The 26,433-nt window shown below is 28.3% G+C and overlaps 1 protein-coding gene across 11 annotated transcripts in view; it reads left to right on the top strand.

The window, feature by feature from the left end:
- Positions 1-26,433, top strand: part of LOC111675850 (supervillin) — a 330,599-nt gene that overhangs the window by 145,015 nt on the left and 159,151 nt on the right. For 7 of the 11 annotated variants that reach the window (XM_046951094.1, XM_046951093.1, XM_046951089.1 and 4 more), the window contains exon 3: positions 22,355-24,188. In XM_046951094.1, coding sequence (XP_046807050.1) covers positions 22,355-24,188 — 1,834 coding nt within the window. Of the gene's footprint in view, positions 1-5,389; positions 6,181-14,496; positions 14,549-14,621; positions 14,796-22,354; positions 24,189-26,433 lie in introns of those variants that run through there. The other 4 variants (XM_046951098.1, XM_046951099.1, XM_046951090.1 and 1 more) reach the window with 4 other exon arrangements.

Below are 26,433 nucleotides of genomic sequence, written 5' to 3'. Positions count from 1 at the left end.
TTCTAGTTCAGTTCTAGTTCAGTTCTAGTTCAGTTTTAGTTCAGTTCTAGTTCAGTTCTAGTTCAGTTCTATTTCAGTTCTAGTTCAGTTCTAGTTCAGTTCTAGTTCTGTTCTAGTTCAGTTCTAGTTTAGTTCTAGTACAGTTCTAATTCAGTTCTAGTTCTAGTTCAGTTCTAGTTCAGTTCTAGTTCAATTCTAGTTCAGTTCTAGTTCAGTCAAACATTCGATATACACACGTTTCTTAAGCTGCAGAAATGACTGTAGGAAGGAACACCAGTCCCTTTTTTGAAATCAAATGATTCAAAAAATTCCAACATAATTCTTCAACCTAAACATTACTCTGGTGCCGTATATTGGACGCATCATCTTGTTAACACATTGCATTTTATAAGTTGATCTAGTTCGTTTTTTTTCTTTAATAATTTTTTTAAAATAAATATTTACGTTTTTATTGTTACTTATAAAGTCCGTCTGTCTCTACTAGTATTATTTACTTGACTCAATTACTTGCAAGTTGTCTATTACTTTGATTTGATTTTTGTTGTTGTTTTAGTTTTGCTTATATTTGTTGTTATTTGTATTTAAGACAATATTGAAATCGAAAACTAGACTTAATCGAAAGATGTTGTAGGTGTGTGTTTTTTCCCCTCAACTAGCTCACACAAACAATTTATTTTAGTTTACAAATGACTATACATCTGTTTGTCCGTCCGTCCTTCTATTTGTCTGTAACTGCTTACATATTGAAGCTTAATTTTGTTTTAATTTAGTTTTTTTTTCATAATTTGACATGCGATCTTGCCATATTTTGTTTCCAAGTAGTTTAACAAGAAGGAGGTGTGTGTATCTATATAGATATGGAGGGTTTTTTCTTATTAACATTTTTTAAGATTTTGATAATTGCGTCATGAGCATGAAATAATTGTGTAATAAAAGATTGTTATGTTATTTGTTGTTAATTAAATTTGTTTGGTTTTTATTAAATTTTACAAGGAAAACAAAAGTAATTATAATTACAAATACAGTGGGTGTTAGGAGAATGATCAGTGATAGAAGTTTTGAAATTAAATAAAGTTTAAATAAACATAGTTTCAATATAAAATAATTTTTTTGGAAATATTTTTTTAAGTACAAAACGTAGAGATCGAACTTTTTTAATGTTAAGAGCAAATCAATCAGTATTAGAATAGTATAATATTTGATTAATATTTAGTTTAATAATTAACAACCCTCGTATGTTTTTCTATATATGAAATTTTTTAAATGCCAACTTTTTCAGAATTCTTTTTAAATATTTTTGGTGGAATTGTTTGGAATAAATATTTTTGTTTTATTGTGTTTATTAACAATTTCTGACAATTAATTTTCTGAATAAATAATATTTTTTCATGCATTTCATTTATGACATTTTTGAAATTATGGTTGAAATGAATGAATTTCATTCCAATCTAAAGAATTTTAAAAGTAAAAACAAATATACAAAAATAATCTACAGTAGACACAAACAACTTCTGCATATCAAAAAATTCAAACTCAATTTTGTTTTCAAATTAATAATTTACAACATTTTTATTGATGTCCCACATGTTTTAAAATTTAAACTTAATTTCGAATTTGGATTTTAAGCTATTATTTTCCATGTTCGAAAATGAACTGCATCAGCCCTTCCGTCCATCCAGGTTCAAGTGTCAGTTGTAATCATAAATGCAAATTAAACGTTTAACTGCCAATACACACAAACACACCCAGGAAATTAAAAACCATCATATGTAAATCTCAGTTAAATAAAAATTAATTAAGATCAACAATAATAAATAAACAATTTATTTTTATTAATTTTATTTTCTTTATTTATTTTTTTCCTCATGAAATTTTATTAAACATTGTGTTGTTGTTTCTGTTATTGTTGTTGTACAACCAAACTAAATGTGCACTGTAAGTCAAAATCAAATGAGACACACAAGTATTAATTAATAAACTCCCACATAAAGCAAAAACAATAACAACAACAAAAAATAAACAATAACAACAAAGAGCAATAAAGAAAAACTGAACGGCAACAAATGCTTTACAAAAAACCAACAAAATCTTAACAAATCAACAATAATTGTTTTAGTTTTTCTGCTATGAGTTTTTCTTTCTTTCTGCTTCTCAAAAGTTATCTTTAACATGCAACAAATAATCATTTAAGCATTTAGGTGGTTAGACTGACTGTTGCAACTATGCTGCTGCTAACAGCAAACATACGTTACAAAGTTGCAACAGTGATGTTTTACCACACACAACTTTATGATCTCTGTGTTTAAAGTTTGCACTAGCAAACTAAGTATTGTTTTGAGTGATATTGTATGTATATATGTATAATTGTATAAGTATGTGTTCAGTCCTAGTTCAGTTCTAGTTCACTTCTAGTTCAGTTCTAGTTCAGTTCTAGTTCAGTTCTAGTTCAGTTCTAGTTCAGTTCTAGTTCAGTTCTAGTTCAGTTCTAGTTCAGTTCTAGTTCAGTTCTAGTTTAGTTCTAGTTTAGTTCTAGTTTAGTTCTAGTTTAGTTCTAGTTCAGTTCTAGTTCAGTTCTAGTTCAGTTCTAGTTCTAGTTCAGTTCTAGTTCAGTTCTAGTTCAGTTCTAGTTCAGTTCTAGCTCAGTTCTAGTTCAGATCTAGTTCAGTTCTAGTTCAGATCTAGTTCAGTGCTAGTTCAGTGCTAGTTCAGTTCTAGTTCACTTCTAGTTCCCTTCTAGTTCACTTCTAGTTCACTTCTAGTTCCCTTCTAGTTCAGTTCTTGTTCTGTTTTGGTTCCCTGATATACAAATTTACCGTTTGCTCTCTCATCTCGTGATTGTATATTCTCACACGATCATGATCACATTGTTTATAGAAACTGAAACAAAAACAACAATAAGAAAAGCAAAAAAGCTACATATTGAGGGTGTTAAATATTAATAAAGGAAGTGTAGATATTGCAAACTTATTGCAGTAACAGCAATGACAAATTGAACAACAGCTACAAAAATAATCTACAATAAAGACAATGACAACTGCAATAATACGACTGATGTTGGTTTTATGAGGCAAGAAATTGCGGCTGCTTCATTTCACAGAGTGTTTTTCTGATAAACTCGGTAATAAAGTAATGAGATGTATTAAGTTAATTTCAATTAACATTTAGTATGTCATTGCAACAACTTTTAAAATGTTGACTCTTTTGATTGCAGGATATTTTTTATTTTTTTCCTTTATAAATACATTCAATTAAATTTATAAAATTTTGTAGAAACAGAGATTACTTTTAAAGTTTGTACAAACGATATGAAACTTTAATCGTTGGAATGTAAGATACTTTGTATCAAAATTTATAAATTCATTATACTTCTTTTACTAATTTCTTTATTTTTCTTCTAATTTCAGGTACTTACAAATTATTTTTAATAAATTGAGGTAATTTTTATAATTTTTTAAACTCTCTAAAAAACATATGGTCCAGACTATGGTCTTGTTTATAGTCTAGTCAAGTCTATTATATAGTATATTCTGCAGTCTATAGCTTATTTTAGTTTGTAGTCTATTCTATAAATAGATTATAATCGACCTATAATTTAACGTATGATTAGTGTAGTACTTTAAAACATAAAAAGTACTATTTTTGCCATGCCTGTTTAGGATGTCAAATTTTTTTTTCAATTTTTGTTATCAGTTCTCATCCCAAACATCTGATTTAATTTAATACGTAGGGTATCAGCTGATTGCATGTTTACCCTATAATTTAGCATTTTATTAACAACTTTTTTCTTCATCATTTGTTTTGATTCTTTCGATTTTTATTTTTTCATAAACACATGTGGTTTCTGTCGTCGTCGTTGCCGTCGCTGTCGTCTTCTTCTTTTATTCTGTTCAATTTTGAAGGAAAATTTTCGTGTGTTCATTTAAACACATTCAAATAAACGAGACTTAATGAAAAACGAAACGAAAAAGTGATATAAAAAATGAATGAGTGAATAAGTATCTCTTAGATACACAAGTACAAAAATGAGCCAGAGATATTTGTACTATTCGATGTGCTGTGCTTGTTTATTTATTCGTTGTTGTTATTATTATCATTATTGTTGTTATTTTCCTAACACTCTTGTAGTTGTTGGTTCTGTTGTTAGTTTTTTTTATTAGTTTGCTGCCGAATATCTAACAGATACAAATTTGTGTGTGAGTGCCTGGTTTGTATTTTTTGTTGTTAGTATTTTTCCTTAAATTGTTTTTTTTTTTTTTTTTCTACAAAAAATATATATTTTTAAAATTTGCTTTTGTTTAGTGTGACAGTGGATTAGGAAAATTTAACAACAGACTTTTCGATAGATAGATAGATAGATAGATAGATAGATAGATAGATAGATAGATAGATAGATAGATAGATATATATATAGATAGACAGACAGACAGACAGACAGACAGACAGACAGACAGACAGACAGACAGATAGATAGATAGATAGATAGGTAGATAGTTAGATAGATAGATAGACAGACAGACAGACAGACAGACAGACAGACAGACAGACAGACAGACAGATAGATAGATAGATAGATACATACATAGATAGTTAGATAGATATATAGAGAGATAGATGGATTTAGTTAGATATATAGTTAGTAATCTAGTTAGTTAGTTAGTCTACTCTGGCTCTAGTTTCTGTAAGTTTTTAAAATTAAAAAATCCTTTAAAAATAGATTTTTTATAAAAATATAAATTTTGTATAAATATAGAACTTATTTTGTTTCTTTGTATGATGTCAAAAAATGACAATTTTTCCAAAAAAATGTCCCACTGTGCCTGTGTTCTAGTGTTTTTCTCTTATGTCAGCTTATTTTTCCATTGTCAGACAGACAGACAGACAGACAGACAGACAGACAGATAGATAGATAGATAGATAGATAGATACATACATAGATAGTTAGATAGATATATAGAGAGATAGATGGATTTAGTTAGATATATAGTTTGTAATCTAGTTAGTTAGTTAGTCTACTCTGGCTCTAGTTTCTGTAAGTTTTTAAAATTAAAAAATCCTTTAAGAATAGATTTTTTATAAAAATATAAATTTTGTATACATATAGAACTTATTTTGTTTCTTTGTATGATGTCAAAAAATTACAATTTTTCCAAAAAAATGTCCCACTGTGCCTGTGTTCTAGTGTTTTTCTCTTTTGTCAGCTTATTTTTCCATTGCTACTACAACTGACGCTGTTGTTGGAGGTGAGAGTTCTAGATACTTTCGTTGCAAATACACAATCTTTTTTTTGTTCAAAATTGTAAACAGAAAATACATACAAACACACAAATACTCATGCTACTGCTGATGCGAGTAAACGAAGGAATGAATGAATAAATGACTTGACTGACTGACTAAATGAATGAATGAGTGAATGATGATGAGCCCAGAAATTTCATACAATTCTTCATTTGTTTAGTTTTACTGCTACTGCTGCTGCAAGTCGTAGTCGTCGTTAAGTATTTTCTTTTTTATAAATTTTTGTTTTTATTTTAGTATCTCGCACAGTATCGTATTGTATTATTTATTGTATCTTGTCGTAAGACCGCGACTAGACGTCTAAGGAATATAATAGAAATTACAAAAAAAAAAACGAAAGAAAATTATAGGAATTAAATATAAAAACATCAACGTCTTTTGAAAAAAAAACAAATAATAAAGATTTTGTTTTTTGTGTTAATGTTCAACGGTTTTATTTTGCCATCTTAAAGATACACAACTTCAATTTTAGGTGCGAGAAGTAAATAAAAATTTAATTGAAAGTAGTGTGTGTGGTTTTTTTAAACGTCTGAAACTTAAATTTTATACGATTTTCTTATAAGAATTAAATAAAGAAATAAAAAGTGTTAAAGAAAGAAAAAACGAAAGTTTTAAAGCAAAAAAAAAAAAAAAAGAAAATTTCTTTTAAAAAAAAAAATATTTAAAAGAAAAATATTAAATAAATAAAATTATTCATAATGTTGGCCATCAAAGAGTGTTTAATACGTGAGGGTGTTTTAAACCTTAACCCACCTAACTTATCTACAAATAACAACAATTTCAACAATCCTACTCCACATTATAATTTGGATCCAGCCTATACTTTGTATAGAAATCGTTATAGTTTTGGCTCTAATCTCAATATGCTGAATAATTCATTAAAAAGTTTGTATTTTTTTTCAAAATTTTATTTTGCATGTGTTTTCTTTTTGAAAAATTCTAAAGATTTAAGAATATATAAAAAAAAACAATTTTATTTCGTGTTCTACTTTACAATATTTGATACAGACAGAAAAAAGAAACAAATTTTATAAAAATTAAATGATCTGTAGTTTATTTTTAACAAAAAAAAAGAAAATCCCACAAAAAATGCAGTCAATTAACGAAAAACACACATCGAAAAATTACGGACCAAATAGAAATAACAAAACATTTAAATAAAATGCTAGAACAACCGAAATTCATTGATGACAAGTTCCGAAAATCACGAGTATTAGAGAAAATCAAATAAATCAAAATAACAACAAATAATTAGAGGATTTAGAAGGGGTAATCACAGTTTGAGTATAATAAAATATAGTATTTGCAAGAGCAAGGCCACCTTTAATTTTACTACATTTACTAGTTATAGTCTATTAGACCGACTTTCGTGCGTTCTATTTCCAAGGACACCAGAAGGTCTAGCTATAGTCATTAGAAACCAGTCTTGTTAATATTTAGTTTTAATAAAAATATACATTTGGAAAAATGTTTTAGAAATAGATTTTCGAAAAATGTCTGTGAAAAATAAATATAGAAAAATAAATATTCGCAAAAGTTTTTGTAGAAAATTATGATTTCTATAGAAAATAAATTTTAAAATGATTCTTTCAAAAGTTAAAATTTTTAACAATTCTCTGTAGAAAGAGTAATATAGCAAAAAAATATTCGAAAATGTTTTATAGAAAAATATAAATTTTTGAAAAATATAAATTCTGTAAAACTAAAAAAAGAGAAAAAGAATTTTCCAAAATTTCTATAAAAAAGAGAAATTTTCTATTGAGAAGAAATTTTTTTTATTAAAAGAAAAATTTCTATAGTAAAAATTAACATTTTCTATAATTTTCTTCAATAAATATTCCATAGAGAAAAAAAACGTTCGAAAAAAGGAAGAAGCCATTTTTAAAAAATTTTAAATTTTCTTTAGAAATTAATAATTTTGTAAAAATTTTCTAAACTATTGTTTTTTTTTTTTTTGGAAAAAAGATAAATTTGAACCAAACTCTTTTGTAGAAAAAGAGATTTGCAAAATTTTTTTATTCAAAAGGAAAATTTTTTGTAAAGTTTTCTGTAAAAGTACTCAAATTTAAAAAAAATAAATAAATTTTGCAAAAATCCCACCAAAAACTTAGTAATAACTTGTACTAACTATTCAATGTCTACTACACTCCGTCTGCATTACTTTTAAGTACTTTTGTAATGACTGTGTAAGCAAAACAAATTTTTAACTTCTTATTTCTAAGGGCTTAGAGAGTGTGATTGTTTAGAGAAATTTTCAGTAAAATTTTTTAAAAATTGTTTAGAGATTCGAAATTTTGAAAACAAATTAAAAAAATGTATCGAATTAAGAAAATAAAAAATTTTCAAAAATTTCCTTTTCCATGGTCTTTCGTATCTAACATGCATTACTATTGAAACACCAGTCTGTTATTTTGATTTCTAATTACTTATTTTAATCTGTGAATAGCCTTAATATTGTTTGTAGGCACATTTCTTTTTCACAGTTTTCATATTAAATATTGCTTTTGTCGAAACGATTTGTTTTTCGAACTCTCCTTCCTAATATTACAAAATTTTCTATTAAGTTTTTTTTTTTCTTTGTTACCCCAAACTGTGAACAGCCTTACTATTTACTTTTACATTTCAATTTTGTCTAGCCATTAAATACTATTTTGATTTAACTTTTTCACTAAATTACTCTAATTTTATATGTCAATCAATAATTAACATGATAAAATCACAAAATTTCTCGTTTTTCAAACAAAAAAAACTAGTTAAACTATGTTTAGTTAGTTTGTCATCATAACTTTGATTTTAAATAGAATTTATTTGTAATGAAATTATTTTCATTTATTCCCTAAAAAAATAAATTATAAATAATATTGTTTAAATATGTTTGCTTAAAATGTTTATTTTATAAATTAATTTAGCTTTTGGCTAAATATTGTTATTTCTTTTAAATAATTCGAAAAAATCGTGCTAAATATAGTTATATGAATAATTAAATAGTTAGAGAAATTCACTTTGATCGATTAGAAACTATTTAAAACATTTACATTACACTTGTCATTGCTGGTTTTTAAAGAAAATATATATTTATATTATTATTCATCATCCAGATGTGCACAATGAATGATTCATGTCTTTGGACCTACTATGCTCGCTTACAAATAGGGAGTTAAATAAGTAATTACCTTTCCCTTTTAAAAACAAAGTAGATTAATTTGTTTTGAATAAGTTATTACCAAGTTTTTGCTGGGATTTATATATAAATATTTGGCTGCCTTGTAAATGTACAAGTACTTTGTCTAACTACTAGCATTTTACAAATCTCTGACCATTGCAAGGCCTTTGCGGAATTTTCGAGAATCTTATGATCATATCTGAAGCTTACAAATTACCTTGATGATTCCGTTATATTATCCAGAGATTTATTTGGTAGACCGTAGTGCGATTCTCATTAGAAAGCCAAGACACCAATATCTTACACAGGGGACAAACAATGATAGATTCCAGAGACAAAGATTGGTTTAAGTTTAAGAAATAGTTTAATGCAATGATATCCAAATATATTTATCAAACCCACTAACCAGACATAGGGTTAGGTTTTACGAAAATTAGGTTAGTCTTTTTAAAATTTTGGCCATAGGATACACATTTTTGTTTGGGCTAAAATGTAATTGTCGAAGGCCTAGTATTGACTATTTATCAGCTGAAGATGATTCTCTATTCTTGACTAAAAATAAACCTATAGTCTTGACCTATAGTCTTGACTACAAATAAGTCTTTATATTGACTATAGTTCAGTCTTGAGTATATATTATAGATAATTTTATAAGTTTATATCTCGACTTTAGTCAAGATCAGTGTATCTTCATGACTATCATTTAGTCTATACTCTGACTATAACTCAATCTTGACCGTAGGCAGACTAGTGTATAGTCTTGACTACAGATTAGTATATAGCTTTAACTATAGATATTGACCATAGATCATTCTTTATTATTGACTATAGATCAGTCCTTATTGATTGCATACGTGTCTACAGTCGAACCTAGAGTTTATAATCTTGACTATAGATCATGTTTAGAGGCAGATCTATAGTCAAGATTAATCTATAGACTTGAATATAGATCAGTCTATATCCATGACTATAATCGATCTACACTACTATCGATCAGTCTATATGTCTATAGTCTTGACTATAGATCTGTTTACAGTCTTAACTGTAGATCAGTCTAATGTCTTTATTATAGATCAGTCTATAGTCTTATAATTTAAAATCAGTTTATAGATTTGATTATAGATCAGTCTATAATCTTGAATATAGAAGACTTTCTATTACTAATTTACTTACGAATAAGTGTTGCTGATATACTTATATCCAAGATTTACTTACCTCCAACAAGCATGGAAGTTTTAGTTTAATCTTTAAGACTTTTAAAGTGACTATAATTAAACCCTTATCCTTTCCTGACCTCCCATGTATTTGTACATACATACATATACATATCTAAAGACAAACATAACCCAACTTTGTTTATTTACTACTAATAATACCAGCTGGTTACATGACTTTTCTTTGTTAACACATACAAATCTATGTAAATAATGAACCTTAAGTCCAAGTATATATTACAGCAAAAAGATAAAAGAAAATTTTCTAAACGTCTCAACAATAATCTTAGTTTAAACTACGTGCAACTATAACAAGAATTATTATGTATAAATTAAGCTGTTTTACGTTCTTATATTTTTTTGTTTAATATATCTTTATTTTATATATATATATTTTTTTGGTTTCAGTTATTTTTATTATTTTTTTCTAATAAAAAGTTATTTGTTTAATGTTTTGTTATGTAAATAAAAAACCACAACGACACCAGAAATACATACATATAAACATATGTATATATGAACATAGAAACAAATTTTTTGGTTTCTTTTGTTATTTAAGTATTATTTACGAGAGTACGAAATGTGTGTTGGTTTTTTTACAAGGAACCCAAAATATATTAGAAATAATAATAATAATAGTTTAAAATAGTAGTTATGAATAGCAGTAGTTTGTGGTCTTGTAGTTTGTAAAGATGAATTGTTAAGTGTCATAAAATAGAACCGTGTAACGAATTGTATTTTATTTCTTTTAATTTGAAAACAAGACGACAAATATTCTATTCTATTTGTATAAATTTACTTATATAAATGAATTCTTTATTATTTTTCAGAAAGACAGTTGTCGGTTTTCTTCTAATATTTGTATGTGTATTTTTCTAACAATTGTTATGACTTGTTTGAGTACAATGTTAAATATTTATTTCTGTATTACGTTACTATTGTTGTCTTTTTATACTTTTTTGTATTCATTTTTCATAAAAAATAATAAACAAATAAGTATAAAAATAATACTACACACGTAGACATTGCACTTGATGAGATTTTTTCAAGGGTCATTTCACTTTAAGAATATTCTTGTTCGTTTTATTTTTCTAAGCCTACTCCCCTACTGGGTGTTAAAGTGTTTAATGGTCACGTATGTGGCAGTGTAATATTTGTAGGGCATTAAATCGAACCTGCAATTAAAAAGTAATTAAATATTTTTAAACTATTATCGAGATCTGCATAAATTTGATAATATTAATATGATGTAAGCTTTGGGAATATTAATTATGAAATTTTTATTTTATTTATTTTTCTTAAGTATTTGATACGTAACAGTTTAGTCTTGATTTCTGATAAAAAATACCTCTATAGTCTTGATTAAAGATCACTCATTAGTTTTGCCTATAGATCATTCAGTATTCCTGACCATTGATAAGCCTTTACTCTTCAATCTATAGTCCTGACTATAGATCAGTTTATAGTCTTGACTATAGATCAGTCTATAGTCTTGACTATAGATTAGTCTATAGTCTTGAATATAGATCAGTCTATAGTCTTGACTATAGATCAGTCTATAGTCTTGGCCATAGATCAGTCTATAGTCTTGACTATAGATCAGTCTATAGTCTTGACTATAGATCAGTCTATAGTATTGACTATAGATCAGTCTATAGTATTGACTATAGATCAGTCTATTGTATTGACTGTAGATCAGTCTGTAGTATTGACTATAGATCAGTCTATAGTCTTGAATATAGATCAGTCTATAGTATTGACTATAGATCAGTCTATTGTATTGACTATAGATCAGTCTGTAGTATTGACTATAGATCAGTCTATAGTCTTGAATATAGATCTGTCTATAGTCATGACCTGCCCTGATCGGTCTATATTATTGACTATAGATCGGTCTATAGTGTTGATTATAGATCAGTATATAGTCTTGATTATAGATCAGTCTATAGTCTTGACAACAGACCAATCTGTAGTCTTGACTATAGATCATTCTATCGTCGGGACTATAGATCATTCTATAGTCTTGACTATAGATCAGTCTATAGTGTTGGCTATAGATTAGTCTTAAGTCTAAGCTATAAGTCAGTCTATAGACTTGACTATAGATCAGTCTTGACAGTAGATCAATCTATAGTCGTGATTATTGACAAGAGATCAGTCTATAGTCTTCACTATAGATAAGTCTTCAGGCTTCACTATAGATCAGTCTGTAGAGTTTAAACATTAAGGCCCTTGTCAGTCGCTGCAATTCTACTTTATTAAGTTCTATTTAATTTTGTTTAGAAAAAAAAACGCAGACAACTTAAACCTTTAAAGAGCTTTAAAAAAGAAACAAAAAACACACATAACATTTGTGAGAAAAACATTACAAAACAAACACAATGTGAGGCAACCAAAAAAAAAATTGTTAAAATTAATATGAAAAGACGACAGAAAAAGAAGACTTTATTATAATTACAATTATTTTTTTTAACAAAAATAACGAAAATAACTGACATGCAACCACCCACCATGTATTGAATTACAATTGAAGCATGTAAAAGGTCCAACAACCGAATAATAATTTACGTATGTTAAAAAAAATGTAGATAATTATAAATGGTTGAACAATGAAATTATTACATATATACGAATAAATGTTACATTGAAATTCTTTTAGTTTTTATTTAAAATCATATTAAATTACAAAATTATTGGGTTAATGAATTGTTTTAATTTGGAATTTTTACATCAAAATATAGGTTTGAATGCTTGAGAGTTACTTAGAGAGAGATTTTTGCCAATAACTGTTTTTAAGAAACACTTGAACAGAAATCTCTTAAACAATGATGCAGTAGGGTACTAAAATAATGTATATTGTTTCAAATTCCTTGTTCAAACTTGTTAAACGTGCTAAAGAATATTTTATATGAAATAAAGTTCTGTACATTTAAAATAAATTTAAATTATTAATAACACTTTTTTCCTATGCGCTCTTTTTATTTCTCTCACTTAGTAATTATTAAATATTTCACCAAGCCAAAACCTACAGTTCCTTTGCACAGTAATAAATATTTACATTTACTTGTCATAATAAATAAAAAATAATAATTTTTATTTTTGCTTTTTCTTAAAATCAAAACTGTGATCATCTCCATAAAAATTCGTATAATTACATATTTTTATATTTCTAAATTTTGTAATTTTCTCACTTGTTTGAAATAATTTTTCAAAACAAAGAACATTTTTTTTTGAAAATAAATTTTTCGCTTTTAGATTTTTATTACAATTTTTACACTAATTGAATATTGTCAGGGCGCGTTTTTATGATCAACAAATTTTTAGTTTTTATTCACTTGACGTTACAGCTAGCTCGCATGTTGTAAAAAGTGTGTTTATACATATTTTTTGTTAATTTATTTATTTTTCTTTTCTTATAAATTTAAATATTAAAGAATTTTTATATTTCAAATAGAAATTTCTTGGCATACTTCCCATTAAGACATATAAAAAGACAAATTATAAATTACGAAAAAACCCATGTAAACTATTTATGATCTTGCTCGGTTATTTGTTTCACAGAACATTTTATCAAAATATTAATTGTTTATAGTGGCTATTCAGTTTTGTTATTAATAATTAAAGTATAATATTTAAAGATTAGATTTATATATATTATAAGATTTATTTTTATGAGATGGTGGTTTGGCTAAACAGAAATGGTAATCTTTTTTAGAAAGATCATAGTAAAATGACAAGTTCATAGAAAACTAAATAGATAGGTTTTAGTATAAATCTTATTGTATAGTTTATAGTCTATAGTCTAGTCTATAGTATAGTCTGTAGTCTAGTCTATAGCCTAGTCTATAGCCTAGTCTGTAGTCTAGTCTATAGTCTAGTCTATAGTCTAGTCTATAGTCTAATCTATAGTCTAGTCTATAGTCTAGTCTATAGTCTAGTCTATAGTCTAGTCTATAGTCTGGTTTATAGTCTAGTCTATAGTCTAGTCTATAGTCTAGTCTATAGTCTAGTCTATAGTCTAGTCTTTGGTTTAGCCTTTAGTTTGGTCTAAAGTTTAGTCCATAGTCTAGTCAATAGTCTAGTTTATAATGTAGTGCAGAACATATGTAAACGTGATAAAAAATAAGTCTACAGACGCGAATAAAAGGGGGGAAAAAGGAGAAGCTTTTGCTTAAATATTTCCAATAATTTTTTTAAATAAATTACTTTATAATTTTTTCCCTTTTTTAATATTTTTTTATTGCCCTCTTTTTTATCAATTCTATTGCCAAACAATATTCCATATTGCTCGTATGACTGAACGAATACAAAACGCCATAAAATTCCTACTGGAATTTATTTAAAAATTTAAAAAAATACATCAACTGACTGCAGTAGAAATAAAATCTATTTGTATTTGTTATAAAAATACAGCAAAAAACATTAGAATACAATAAAATCCGAAAAAATCCAAATGCAAATAACGGAAATCTAAATTCAGCGTTTGTATTTAAAGAAAAAAAATAAATAAAAAAACATTTAAACAAAAAAGTACTTTCGTAAACAGAAATATGAGTTTCAAAAAAAATATATACAATTGTTTATTATAAAATAAATATTAATAAATATAGCAAAAGAAAAAAAATAGCAAAAAAAAAAAAATAATAATAATATTGCGTTTGTAAAATAAAAAAGTAAATACAAGGAAATATTTAGAATTTTTAGAAAATAAAACAGAGCAACGACATGAGGCTGCTGGTTTTAGCTCTATTTCAAAAATAAACAGTCACAGAAATTATGCGATTCACAAAGTACAAAGTAAAGTTTTGAAATTAGTGTGAAATTAAAACTGAAACCAAAATGTTGTTCAATATTAGTTATTTAAGTTGTTTGTGGAGTAAGTAAAAAGTTTATTGAAAATATTAAACTTAAATTTTCATATAAGATTTTGTGTTGTAAATTTCCTCCAGTGAGTTTGCTATTGTGTGTCCCTTTAATTTTGGCCAGCAAGTGTCGAGATCGCATTGAAAATGACTGTTCGGTTAAAGTGAGACATCAATGTTATTTTGATACGGAAAGAACGTGTTTTAAACATTTCAAAACAAATTGTGAAATGGAAATATCTGCTTGTAAATATGAAAAGGGTGAGAATGATATTAAAAAAAAGTTGAGTGTTTAACAGCGTGGTAAATAATTATTGATTCACAAATTCTTTTTATAGAAATTCCATTTTTAAATAACCTAGTATATACTAATGTGTATAGTCCTTTCTATAGACTAGTCTACAGTCTGGTCAATAGTCCAGTCTATAGTCTGATTTATACTGGTTTATAGACTGGTTTACAGTCTAGTCTATAGTCTAGTCTATAGTCTAGTCTATAATCTAGTCTATAGTCTAGTCTAGTCTATAGTCTAGTCTATAATCTAGTCTATAGTCTAGTCTAGTCTATAGTCTAGTCTAGTCTATAGTCTAGTCTATAGTCCAGTCTATAGTCTAGTCTATAGTCTAGTCTATAGTCTAGTCTATAGTCTAGTCTATAGTCTAGTCTATAGTCTAGTCTATAGTCTAGTCTATAGTCTAGTCTATAGTCTAGTCTATAGTGTAGTCTATAGTCTAGTCTATAGTCTAGTCTATAGTCTAGTCTATCGTCTAGTCTATCGTCTAGTCTATAGTCTAGTCTATCGTCTAGTCTATAGTCTAGTCTATAGTCTAGTCTATAGTCTAGTCTATAGTCTAGTCTATAGTCTAGTCTATAGTCTAGTCTATAGTCTAGTCTAGTCTGTAGTCTAGTCTGTAGTCTAGTCTATAGTCTAGTCTAGTCTGTAGTCTAGTCTATAGTCTAGTCTATAGTCTAGTCTAGTCTGTAGTCTAGTCTATAGTCTAGTCTGTAGTCTAGTCTATAGTCTAGTCTATTGTCTAGTCTATGGTCTAGTCTATAGTCTAGTCTAGTCTGTAGTCTAGTCTATAGTCTAGTCTGTAGTCTAGTCTATAGTCTAGTCTATTGTCTAGTCTATGGTCTAGTCTACTGTCTAGTCTATGGTCTAGTCTACTGTCTAGTCTACAGTCTAGTCTATAGTCTAGTCTACAGTCTAGTCTATAGTCGAATCTTTAGTCTAGTCTATAGTCGAATCGATAGTCTAGTCTATATTCTAGTTTATTGTCTAGTCTATAGTCTAGTCTAAGTATAGTATATTCTAAGTATATTCCAGTCTATTGTCTAGTCTATAGTCTAGTCTATAGTCTAGTCTATAGTCTAGTCTATAGTCTAGTCTATAGTCTAGTCTATAGTCTCGTCTATAGTCTAGTCTATAGTCTAGTCTATAGTCTAGTCTATAGTCTAGTCTATAGTCTAGTCTATAGTCTAGTCTATAGTCTAGTCTATAGTCTAGTCTATAGTCTAGTCTATAGTCTAGTCTATAGTCTAGTCTATAGTCTAGTCTATAGTCTAGTCTATAGTCTAGTCTATAGTCTAGTCTATAGTCTAGTCTATAGTCTAGTCTATAGTCTAGTCTATAGTCTAGTCTATAGTCTAGTCTATAGTCTAGTCTATAGTCTAGTCTATAGTCTAGTCTATAGTCTAGTCTATAGTCTAGTCTATAGTCTAGTCTATAGTCTAGTCTATAGTCTAGTCTATAGTCTAGTCTATAGTCTAGTCTATAGTCTAGTCTATAGTCTAGTCTATAGTCTAGTCTATAGTCTAGTCTATAGTCTAGTCTATAGTCTAGTCTATAGTCTAGTCTATAGTCTAGTCTATAGTCTAGTCTATAGTCTAGTCTATAGTCTAGTCTAAAGTCTAGTCTATAGTCTAGTCTATAGTCTAGTCTATAGTCTAGTCTAGTCTGTAGTCTAGTCTATAGTCTAGTCTGTAGTCTAGTCTATAGTCTAGTCTATTGTCTAGTCTATGGTCTAGTCTACAGTCTAGTCTACAGTCTAGTCTATAGTCTAGTCTACAGTCTAGTCTATAGTCGAATCTATTGTCTAGTCTATAGTCGAATCTTTAGTCTAGTCTATAGTCGAATCTTTAGTCTAGTCTATAGTCGAATCGATAGTCTAGTCTATATTCTAGTTTATTGTCTAGTCTAGTTTGTATTCTAGTTAGTATTCTAGACTATATTCTATAGTATTATAGTCAATGAATCCCTATACTTATCCCACTGTGAATCTATAATAAATACCAACACCATTGTTTACACCACACAAATTCCTACTGTTTTATCTTTCATATTTATATTGTAAATATTTATTTTTAGAGTATCGCGCATTTCCGGAAAAATTCTGCAAATCTTTGCAATTTATGTGCAATGAAGAAATCGATAACTTTCGCTGGCCACCGGATTATTTTGATGAACAAATAGCAAATCTACGCAAAAAATCGCTAAATCCATATGAGGGCATGTATTAGGCGAAAAATAGAATATAAAATTAATAAAGTAAACAAATGTCATAAATTATTAAATGAGAATTTTTCAAATATTTTAAACAAATTAAAATAAACAATAAAAGTCAATGTGTACACAAACTTGTTAACAAAAGAAAAACGTAATCAATTTTTCGCAAAAAAAAATTAATCAAAACACCCAATAGGAAAAGAGAAATAAAAAAGTAATTTATAAAATATTAAACACATTTCTAACTTAAGTAAATTTGTTTTATATACTTGTCATTTCCTAACTGAATATCATGAAAATTTAAAATTAGTCACAATTATTTTTATATAGAGCCAAAAACAACAGCAACAATTTTTCCAAAATTTATGGTCATCATAAAATAGACATGGATACACATATTTTTACGCCGCAATTTAAAAATATCATCATTATTCTATGTATAACAACACATATCACATAAAATTTCACACACTTTAGAACAACACCAACCGACCAGCGCTAACGTCAGCCAGTCACTACCCATCAGCAATATCATCATTATTATCAACAACATCTCTACTATATATCTATTGTAGCATCATTATTAGTGTCTCCATTTAGTTCTGTTTTTAAGCATCAACATTAATATTGTCGAGAATTATACATTTTTCTTTTTATTCTATTAAGTTGATTAGAGGAGTTTGTAACTTGTTTTCAGCATGTTGTCTTTAAAATTTGCAGAATACGATAAAAAAGGAGTCTAGTCTATAGACTAGTCTATAGTCTAATCTATAGTCTAAACTATAGTCTAATTTATAGTCTAAACTATAGTCTAAATTATAGTCTAGTCTATAGTCTAAACTATAGTCTAGTCTATAGTCTAAACTATAGTCTAGTCTATAGTCTAAACAATAGTCTAGTCTATAGTCTAAACTATAGTCTAGTCTATAGTCTAGTCTATAGTCTAGTCTATAGTCTAGTCTATAGTCAAGTCTATAGTCTAGTCTATAGTCTAGTCTATAGTCTAGTCTATAGTGTTGTCTATTGTCTAATCTATAGTTTAGTCATAGTCTTGTCTATAGTCTAGTCTATAGTCTAGTCTATAGTCTAGTCTAGTCTAGTCTATAGTCTAGTCTAGTTTATAGTTTAGTCTAGTCTATAGTCTAGTCTATAGTCTAGTCTATAGTCTAGTCTATAGTCTAGTCTATAGTCTAGTCTATAGTCTAGTCTATAGTCTAGTCTATAGTCTAGTCTAGTCTAGTCTATAGTCTAGTCTATAGTCTAGTCTATAGTCTAGTCTATAGTCTAGTCTATAGTCTAGTCTATAGTCTAGTCTATAGTCTAGTCTGTAGTCTAGTCTATAGTCTAGTCTATAGTCTAGTCTATAGTCTAGTCTGTAGTCTAGTCTATAGTCTAGTCTATAGTCTAGTCTATAGTCTAGTCTATAGTCTAGTCTATAGTCTAGTCTATAGTCTAGTCTATAATCTAGTCTATATCTAGTCTGTAGTCTAGTCTATAGTCTAGTCTAAAGTCTAGTCATAGACTGGTCTATAATCTAGTATATAGTCTGCTCTATTGAATAGTGTATGGTCTATTCACTTGCTTAATCTGTAGTCTACTCTATAATCAAGTCTGTTGTTTAGTCTAGTCCATACACGGCCTAGTTATTAGGGGTATTTCAGAGTCGGCTTATTTTATAGTATTTCTCTTATACATTTCATTCCGTTACTAAATTATGTTGTATTATTTTCTGGCGTTACAAAAAAATTATAACACAAAAGCGAATCGAAAAGTAGCGCAATGTCAATGATCTTTAAAAATAAACATATATTTTTAACATAAATTCTCTGAAAACGTTCAAAAAAATGCATTAATGTTTTATACAAAATTGTCTTGGCTCCGTTAGCATAGAACAAAAATCAACAAAAAACATATATTTAACAATTTCAAAAATTGTTTAAATACAATTTACTTTTAAATAAATAAAATGTGTGGCAAATTGATGTTGTTGTTGTTTTTTTTATAAAAAGATCCAATTTTTCGGATTTTTAAATATTTTTTAAATGCAAGACAATTATTTCTACGTCAAAATTTTAAATATCTTGGTTCTAAAAAGACTAAATTGCGCTTTTTTTATTTCTTGATTATTTTCTTTCTTATTTTTTCGAAACAAAACAACAAAATTAAAATGTTATTAAGGCGATTATCAGTTAAGCAAACCCTCATATTAAAACAATGAGGTTTCAAACAATTTGACATCATTAGAATCTTATAAATTAAATGTAAAATTGTAAATTAAATTTTCTTATTCTTTTTTATTCGTGAGCTTATTTTCTGTTTCATTAACTTAACCTTGACATGAATACAGGTGTACAAGTATATTTTGTGTATTAAACATTTTTGCCAACTTTTATTTTCGTTTTATTTGTGTATTCTGTCATGGTTCTTATTGCTTTTGTTTGTGTAAACGTAAAAGAAATAGAAAAAAAATATTGAAAACAACTACAACAAGAAATATTTAATCCGTTTTTAAATACGCCCTCCCTCTACTTAGATTTAATTGAATTTATCTGTCAGTTTTTGTATTTGGGTTGTTAATTTGGTTTGTTTCTTGTTGTTGTTTTTTTTTTTTTTTTTTTTTGAACACATTTATGTCACTTGTTATTGCTTTGTGTCCATTTTTTTATATTTTATTTCAAATTAGTGTTATTCTTTTTCATTTATTTTCAATTCAGAATTGTTCAATTTAAGTTGTAGTTCTTTTTCTTCGAATTAGAATCACCTACGTAAAAGAAGGTGATATACTCATTTTGGTGTGTTGTTTGGAAAAATTAAATTATAGATGATTTTACATTTATTTCCAATCCCTATTGAAGAAGACCTTCTGGACATTCCTTTCTTTCTTCATTGCTTCCAAGTTGTAAATTTTTGCTGGTTGATCGCTATAAACTAGTAACCGGTTTATTTCTCAAAGTAAAGTCATGACCAAATCTTGACATCTATCTTGACTGTAGCCCCATCCTGTTGAAATCACATCTCGTGTTGTGGATGGGTCTAAATCTATTTCTCAGTTTGACAGATAGCTTGCTTAGATGGAAGATTATGCGATAAGTCCTAATTTTCAAGGTAAATTTTGATGCTTTAATAGCGTTTTGCTATCGTATATGTATTCTTGATGATTAAGGCCTCCTGTAGGTCAGTAGTTAGCATTCTAGTCAGTTAGACCGTGTTTGATTCCCACTTAAGGCATTAGTCTATCTATCTATCTATCTATCTATCTATCTATCTATCTATCTATCTATCTATCTATCTATCTATCTATCTATCTATCTATCTATCTATCTATCTATCTATCTATCTATCTATCTATCTATCTATCTATCTATCTATCTATCTATCTATCTATCTATCTATCTATTTTATTTTTTTATCTATTTTATTTTTTTTATTTTATTATTTAAAAACAAATGGTTTTCATTCGATTTCATTACAATTAATTTTATATGAAACGAAACGTATTTATTTTATTTTTGTGGGTGTTTTTGTTGTTATTTTTTCGGTGAAAATTTCTTATAAATTGGCTTAGTCTAAATTTATTTGTTTATTTAATTGTTTTTATTTTCAAAGTTGTTTTTGTTACTTTTGTTAAATGTATTATTTCGTTTGCTCAAGCATAAAATATTGCATTAGTTTTTATATTAAATTTATTAGTTACACGATTATTGTCCAGACAAATGTCAAATAAATTTTTGTTGATCAATTTTTTGTGGATGTTTTTGTTTTTCATCTAAACATTATGATTTTAAAAAAGTTTCACTTTTTAGTTTTAAATATTGACAGTGTGTGGAAAAAATTATAGGGATAAGCAGAAATATGCAAACATTTTCACAAGGCTTGACTTTTGCTATTCAATTTCTATTAAAGCTCTTGCTGTTATTGTTGAACGTATTTAAATCAAATTACTATATTTTACAAAAGTTTTTAACTATTTTAATTAAACAACTTACACAAAAAGTTCTAATAAGTATAATGAAGTTTCTTAGGAATATTATAAAACTAAAATAATGTCTGCTAGAAGAAGTTAAAGAAGAATACTTCTAGAGATAACTTATTAGTAAGTTTTAGTGTTGACTTTAGAATCTTTTATGCTAAAAACACAGTTGAAGAGGAATTAATTTAATTTTGCAGTGATGGGCAATGCACATAGTTAATAGAAGCAATATTTTAAATAGTTAGAAAAACGGTCTTAAATAGAGCAAAAAACAACGAATACATGAAGTGGATTTTGCGTTTTTGCATTTGATTTTAAAAAATGCCCATGGCTGTTTTATATTCATGGATTTATTTAGTAAATTTGTTGTGAAGTTTTGCGCAGCTGTTTCTATGGAAATTTTCTGTTCACTTCGTAGAAATGGAAAAGTGCTAATTATTATTTTCTTATCAATTATGATCTATTTTAAAACTAATGACAAATTTGTTTGTCATTAAGTATTTTTCAATTGGGAATTTTATTTATACCCTACACCTACTTATTTTAAGTAATTAATATACATACATATATGACAGACAGTAAGTCAATATTTAACTATTTTAACTTTTATAAATTAATAAAGATATTAAATATTTACTTACGTCATAACTTATAAAATATTTTTAAACAACTACAAATTTATTTTGGAAGTCGTTCGTTTGAGTTATAAATCTGATGTATTATAAACAAAATGATTTTTTTAATAAAATTAAATTCTATAAAAATTATTATTATTTTCGCTTTAAATATTATTAAGTATATTATTTAAACATTTATTTTCCCATCATGTGTTGGTGTATTTTGTAGATACTTCTAGCATTGAGTTGTTAATGAGATTTTTTTTTATTTGTAAACTGAAGTAGATATTTTGTTCACAGAAATAGTATTTAACTTTTATTTTATTGTAGTTGAAGGTAAACTTAAAGTTATGACGAAAAAGTATCTGAAGTGCTAATTCAAATCTGTGGGATGCATACAATCGTACAATAAATGAAATACAACTACACTTTAATTAAGTACAACATAGTTTTACTGTTAAGTAGAGTTTTCATATAGTCAGGAAATTCCCGGCATAAAGTTGCCAGACATTTTTACGAAATGTTAAGAGAAATCCTGAGAAAACTAAAGTTTCTCAGGTTTTCCTGAGTTTATCGAAAACGAACAACTTTTTTTATATTGATATTTTCGAAATCGAATTTTATTGAAAAATTTACTAAAATATATATTTAAGTAAATTTGTTTATTAAATCTTAACAATTTTATTAGATTTTCCATTAAAGCAATTATTTCTTTCTTATCTTTTAGAATCCGCTACTGACGTTTCTGTGAATGACTTAAGTTCATCAAATTCAGCCACTGCCAAAACTAGCTGCCAGCAACAACAACAACAACTAACGCAATTGCAATCACAACAGGAACCATCATCAACATCTAAACCACAATCGAGAAAATTACCCAAACGTTATCAAGGACATCATCCGCACTTTCATCATCATACAGCACCAGCTTACTATACAGATCTTCATCTAAAGATCCATACACCCGAAGCTAAAGATTCGGTTAATGAAAATTATCAAAGTGTCTACCGAACACCATCAAAACTTATCAAAGACGAACATCAATTTCCGAAAACGACAACAGCTACTCTACCAGCACCACCACTATCCATAAGTCCTCAGCAAAATTTATCGAAGGAATTAGAAGAAAATACTGGAACATTTTTTCGTGGGGCTTACACTCACAGCGATCAACAGAGACAACAGAATCGCAACGATCCTTCTTTTATGCCGTCAAACAGAAGATCGCAGAAACCTATCAAAGGTAATAGTAGTTCACCCTCAGATTTTATTGTAGACGCAGATAATAGTCATCTACCATTAGCGGCACCGATACAGGCGGCCGATGGTAGTGTAGTTTTTGCTTGTACCAATTTTAAACCTTGTGTTACAGCCGACGCCGAATTGCCTCCACAACAGACGGTAACGGGTCGTAGTCGTAATACTCAGCGTTTTGCAAATCGTAAACGGGCCGTAAGGGTACGCAGTGAATCGCGTCCGATTAGTGCTTTGTATGATATAATATGCAAAGAAAAAGGTCTCGATATAGCCACCACCACTACAAACGACGAAGATTCTTCGCCATCGCTTAGTCACGACGAGGAGAAAGCACCCACCACGAGTAGATCACGTCGATCACATTCACGATCGGTATCACGACAAACTAAGACTTCGGTGGTCAGTAGCAATAATTCCAATATGTCCGGTGGTTTGGCCAATAATTCTTCCGGTGGCGATCACCCTCAGCAGAGATCAGCTCTGCAACAGAAAAAACGTAACGATAAATACTCACCAAATACTATTTTTATCAATGATCTCAGCGATGATGATGAAGACGAAATCCATCGTTTAGAGGGTGGTTGTTCACGCAAAAACTTCCGCATGCGTAACTCGCACAAAAAGGGTAATCTTTGGGATGAATTACAACAGACCAAATCCTCTTCACTACCGCCGGGTCTGGCAAATCATAATAGTCATGACTCTTTAGTCGACATATCAAAAAAGAACAATAAAGAAACCTTAGTAGGTGTTAAGTCCAGTAGCGGTAGTAAAACTTTGCAAAGTTCTAATGCTAATCGTGTAGCACAACCACAATCGACTTCATCAAATCCATCTTTATCATCAAATACCACCACATTAAGTGTAGAACCCATTCACATGCATATGAGTAGTAGTTCGCTACATGATCAACCACATACAGGTGCTGGCACCAACAACACAAACACGACTGCAATCACCAGCAACCAACAGCTAGAACAAGATCAGCTGCAGCAACAACAGAATTCTCTCAAAACTGATCGTTATTCTCGTAAACATAGACGTTTGCGTGACGATAAACCAAGACGTCATACTGATGGTGCCATAAAACTATTACCATCTGAGTTAAATGATTTTGATAGTGATGATATTCATCATAGTAATGAAGATGATGATCATCATCATCTGCTGCAGCAGTATCAGCGTGATGATGGTGTTGTCTATAGTGATGATGATCAACATCATCCTTCACAATATCTTGATTTAAATGGTGCCGGTCACGATTTTCATACTTTAGCTGGTAATGCCGCTGCAAATGCTAAAAGGTAAGTGTTTTAAAAAATTATGCTTGTTTTTCATCATTATGTTTTTCTTTTTTTATTATAATTTTCAAGTTGTACTTGTAGTTTAACTTGCGCAAAGTTGACTTTTTGATTTAGTTTTTTTAAGTTTCTCATTATTTTTCCTTCGTTACCACAACAATCATTCACCTAGACTTTGTTAAATTTTAATTTTGTAATTATCCTTGAACTTGAATGTATATAATAGTCGATGGTTGTTAAAAAAAAATTATGGATTATTCAAAGTTGGTGGGTTCAATGAACTACATGTTGAAAGTTTATGAAATGGATTGAATTACTGACGTAACGTATGTCGATCATTCCTACAAAGCTAAAATTGATTTTGATCTAGTTTTTCGAAATTGGAAACTCTGCTACCGATCATGTCTAGGTACTAAGCATGTATGTCTAATCTATAGTCTAGGCTGTAGTCTAGTCTGTAGTCTAGTATATAGTCAAGAATATAGTCTAGTCTATAGTCCAGTCTATAGTATGGTCTATTGTATTGTCTAGTCTATAGTCTAGTTTTAAGTCAAATCTATAGTCTAGTCAATAGTCTAGTCTATAATCTAGTCTATATTCTAGCCTATAGTCTAGTCTATAGTCTTATCTATAATCTAGTCCATAGTCAAGTCTATAATCTAGTTTATAGTCTAGTCTATAGTCAAATCTATAGTCTAGTCTATAGTCTAGTTTATAGTATAGTCTCTAGTTTGGTCTATAGTCTAGTCTGGAGTCTAGTCTATAGTCTACTCTATAGTCTAGTCTATAGTCTAGTCTATAGTATAGTCTCTAGTCTAGTCTATAGTATAGTCTATAGTATAGTCTCTAGTTTGGTCTATAGTCTAGTCTGTAGTCTAGCCTATAGTCTAGTCTATAGTCAAGTCTAGTCTATAATCTAGTCTATAGTCTAGTCTATGGTCTAGTCTATAGTCTAGTCTATAGTCTAGTCTATAGTCTAGTCTATAGTCTAGTCTATAGTCTAGTCTATAGTCTAGTCTATAGTCTAGTCTATAGTCTAGTCTATAGTCTAGTCTATAGTCTAGTCTATAGTCTAGTCTATAGTCTAGTTTATAGTCTAGTCTGTAGTCTAGTCTGTAGTCTAGTTTATAGTCTAGTCTATAGTCTAGTTTATAGTCTAGTCTATAGTCTACTCTATAGTCTAGTCTATAGTCTAGTCTACAGTCTAGTCTATAGTCTAGTCTATACTCTAGTTTTGTCTATAGTCAAGTCTATAGCCTATATTCTATATGGAGCATAATCTATGGTCTGGAATAAAATATTGCCTTTAGTCTTGTATATAGTGTAGTTTATTGTCTAGTATATAATCTGGTTTAGGGTCTAATAGTTTAGTCTATTATATATTCCATATTTTGGTCTATTCTTATTGGTATCCTTCGGAAAATTCTTTGGTAATGAAAACTAACATTTTTATTTTCTTTGTAACTATTTGAAAGGGAAATTAACTCTTGTTACGATTCCAATCCAAATGTTACCTAACATAAAACAGTAAAAACTTTTTCCCAGACCATTAAAACACATCAATCTCAACCTGTAAAAATCGAAAAAATAGCAAAATTTTATTCCAAATTAGATAACTTTTGCAACAAGCACTAATTGCGGATCTATAACATATTTTTAATTAAAAATTTTATCGTCAGCTTAAAATTAACTTCAAATGTTGATTGTCTCTCATGTTTAATAAAAATATTACTTTCGTTCAATTAACTTTCTTAAAATCCGCTTCACTTTCAATCCACTGCAAATGTGGTTTATGCGTACGGGCGCGCGCAAAAACAAAAAAAAAACGTTAAATAAACACCCATTGATTTCTTTGAGTTAATAAATTATTGACCAAACTCTGTGTAATTTTTTTCTAGTTTTTAATTTTTGTTTTCTTAACTTGATATTTCTATTCAATAGTGTATAGAGTTTTAAACAAGCTTTGGACAAATTAAGGTGTAACCAATATGCCAACCATACATCCAACCAATAACTCTTATCGGCCAAAAACAAAACATCATTTATTTCATACTGTTGTTGTTGTATCTAGTGGTTGCCTCACTGGCTGTTTTGTCTCCATAAACATTAATATTTTTTGTATAAATTTTGTATCTTCATTCATACATGATCATTTATATGCAAAATTAATAGTTTCACGCACTTGTTTTCTCATAGTTGAATCCATTGGGGAACAGTGGGTGTGGAGAGGCGAAAGTTATACAGCCAA

Source organism: Lucilia cuprina, chromosome 5, assembly GCF_022045245.1.
Source record: "Lucilia cuprina isolate Lc7/37 chromosome 5, ASM2204524v1, whole genome shotgun sequence".
Classification (NCBI taxonomy): domain Eukaryota; kingdom Metazoa; phylum Arthropoda; class Insecta; order Diptera; family Calliphoridae; genus Lucilia; species Lucilia cuprina.
Note: the sequence above shows the minus strand (reverse complement) of the source record. Positions and strands in the feature narration are given on the sequence as shown.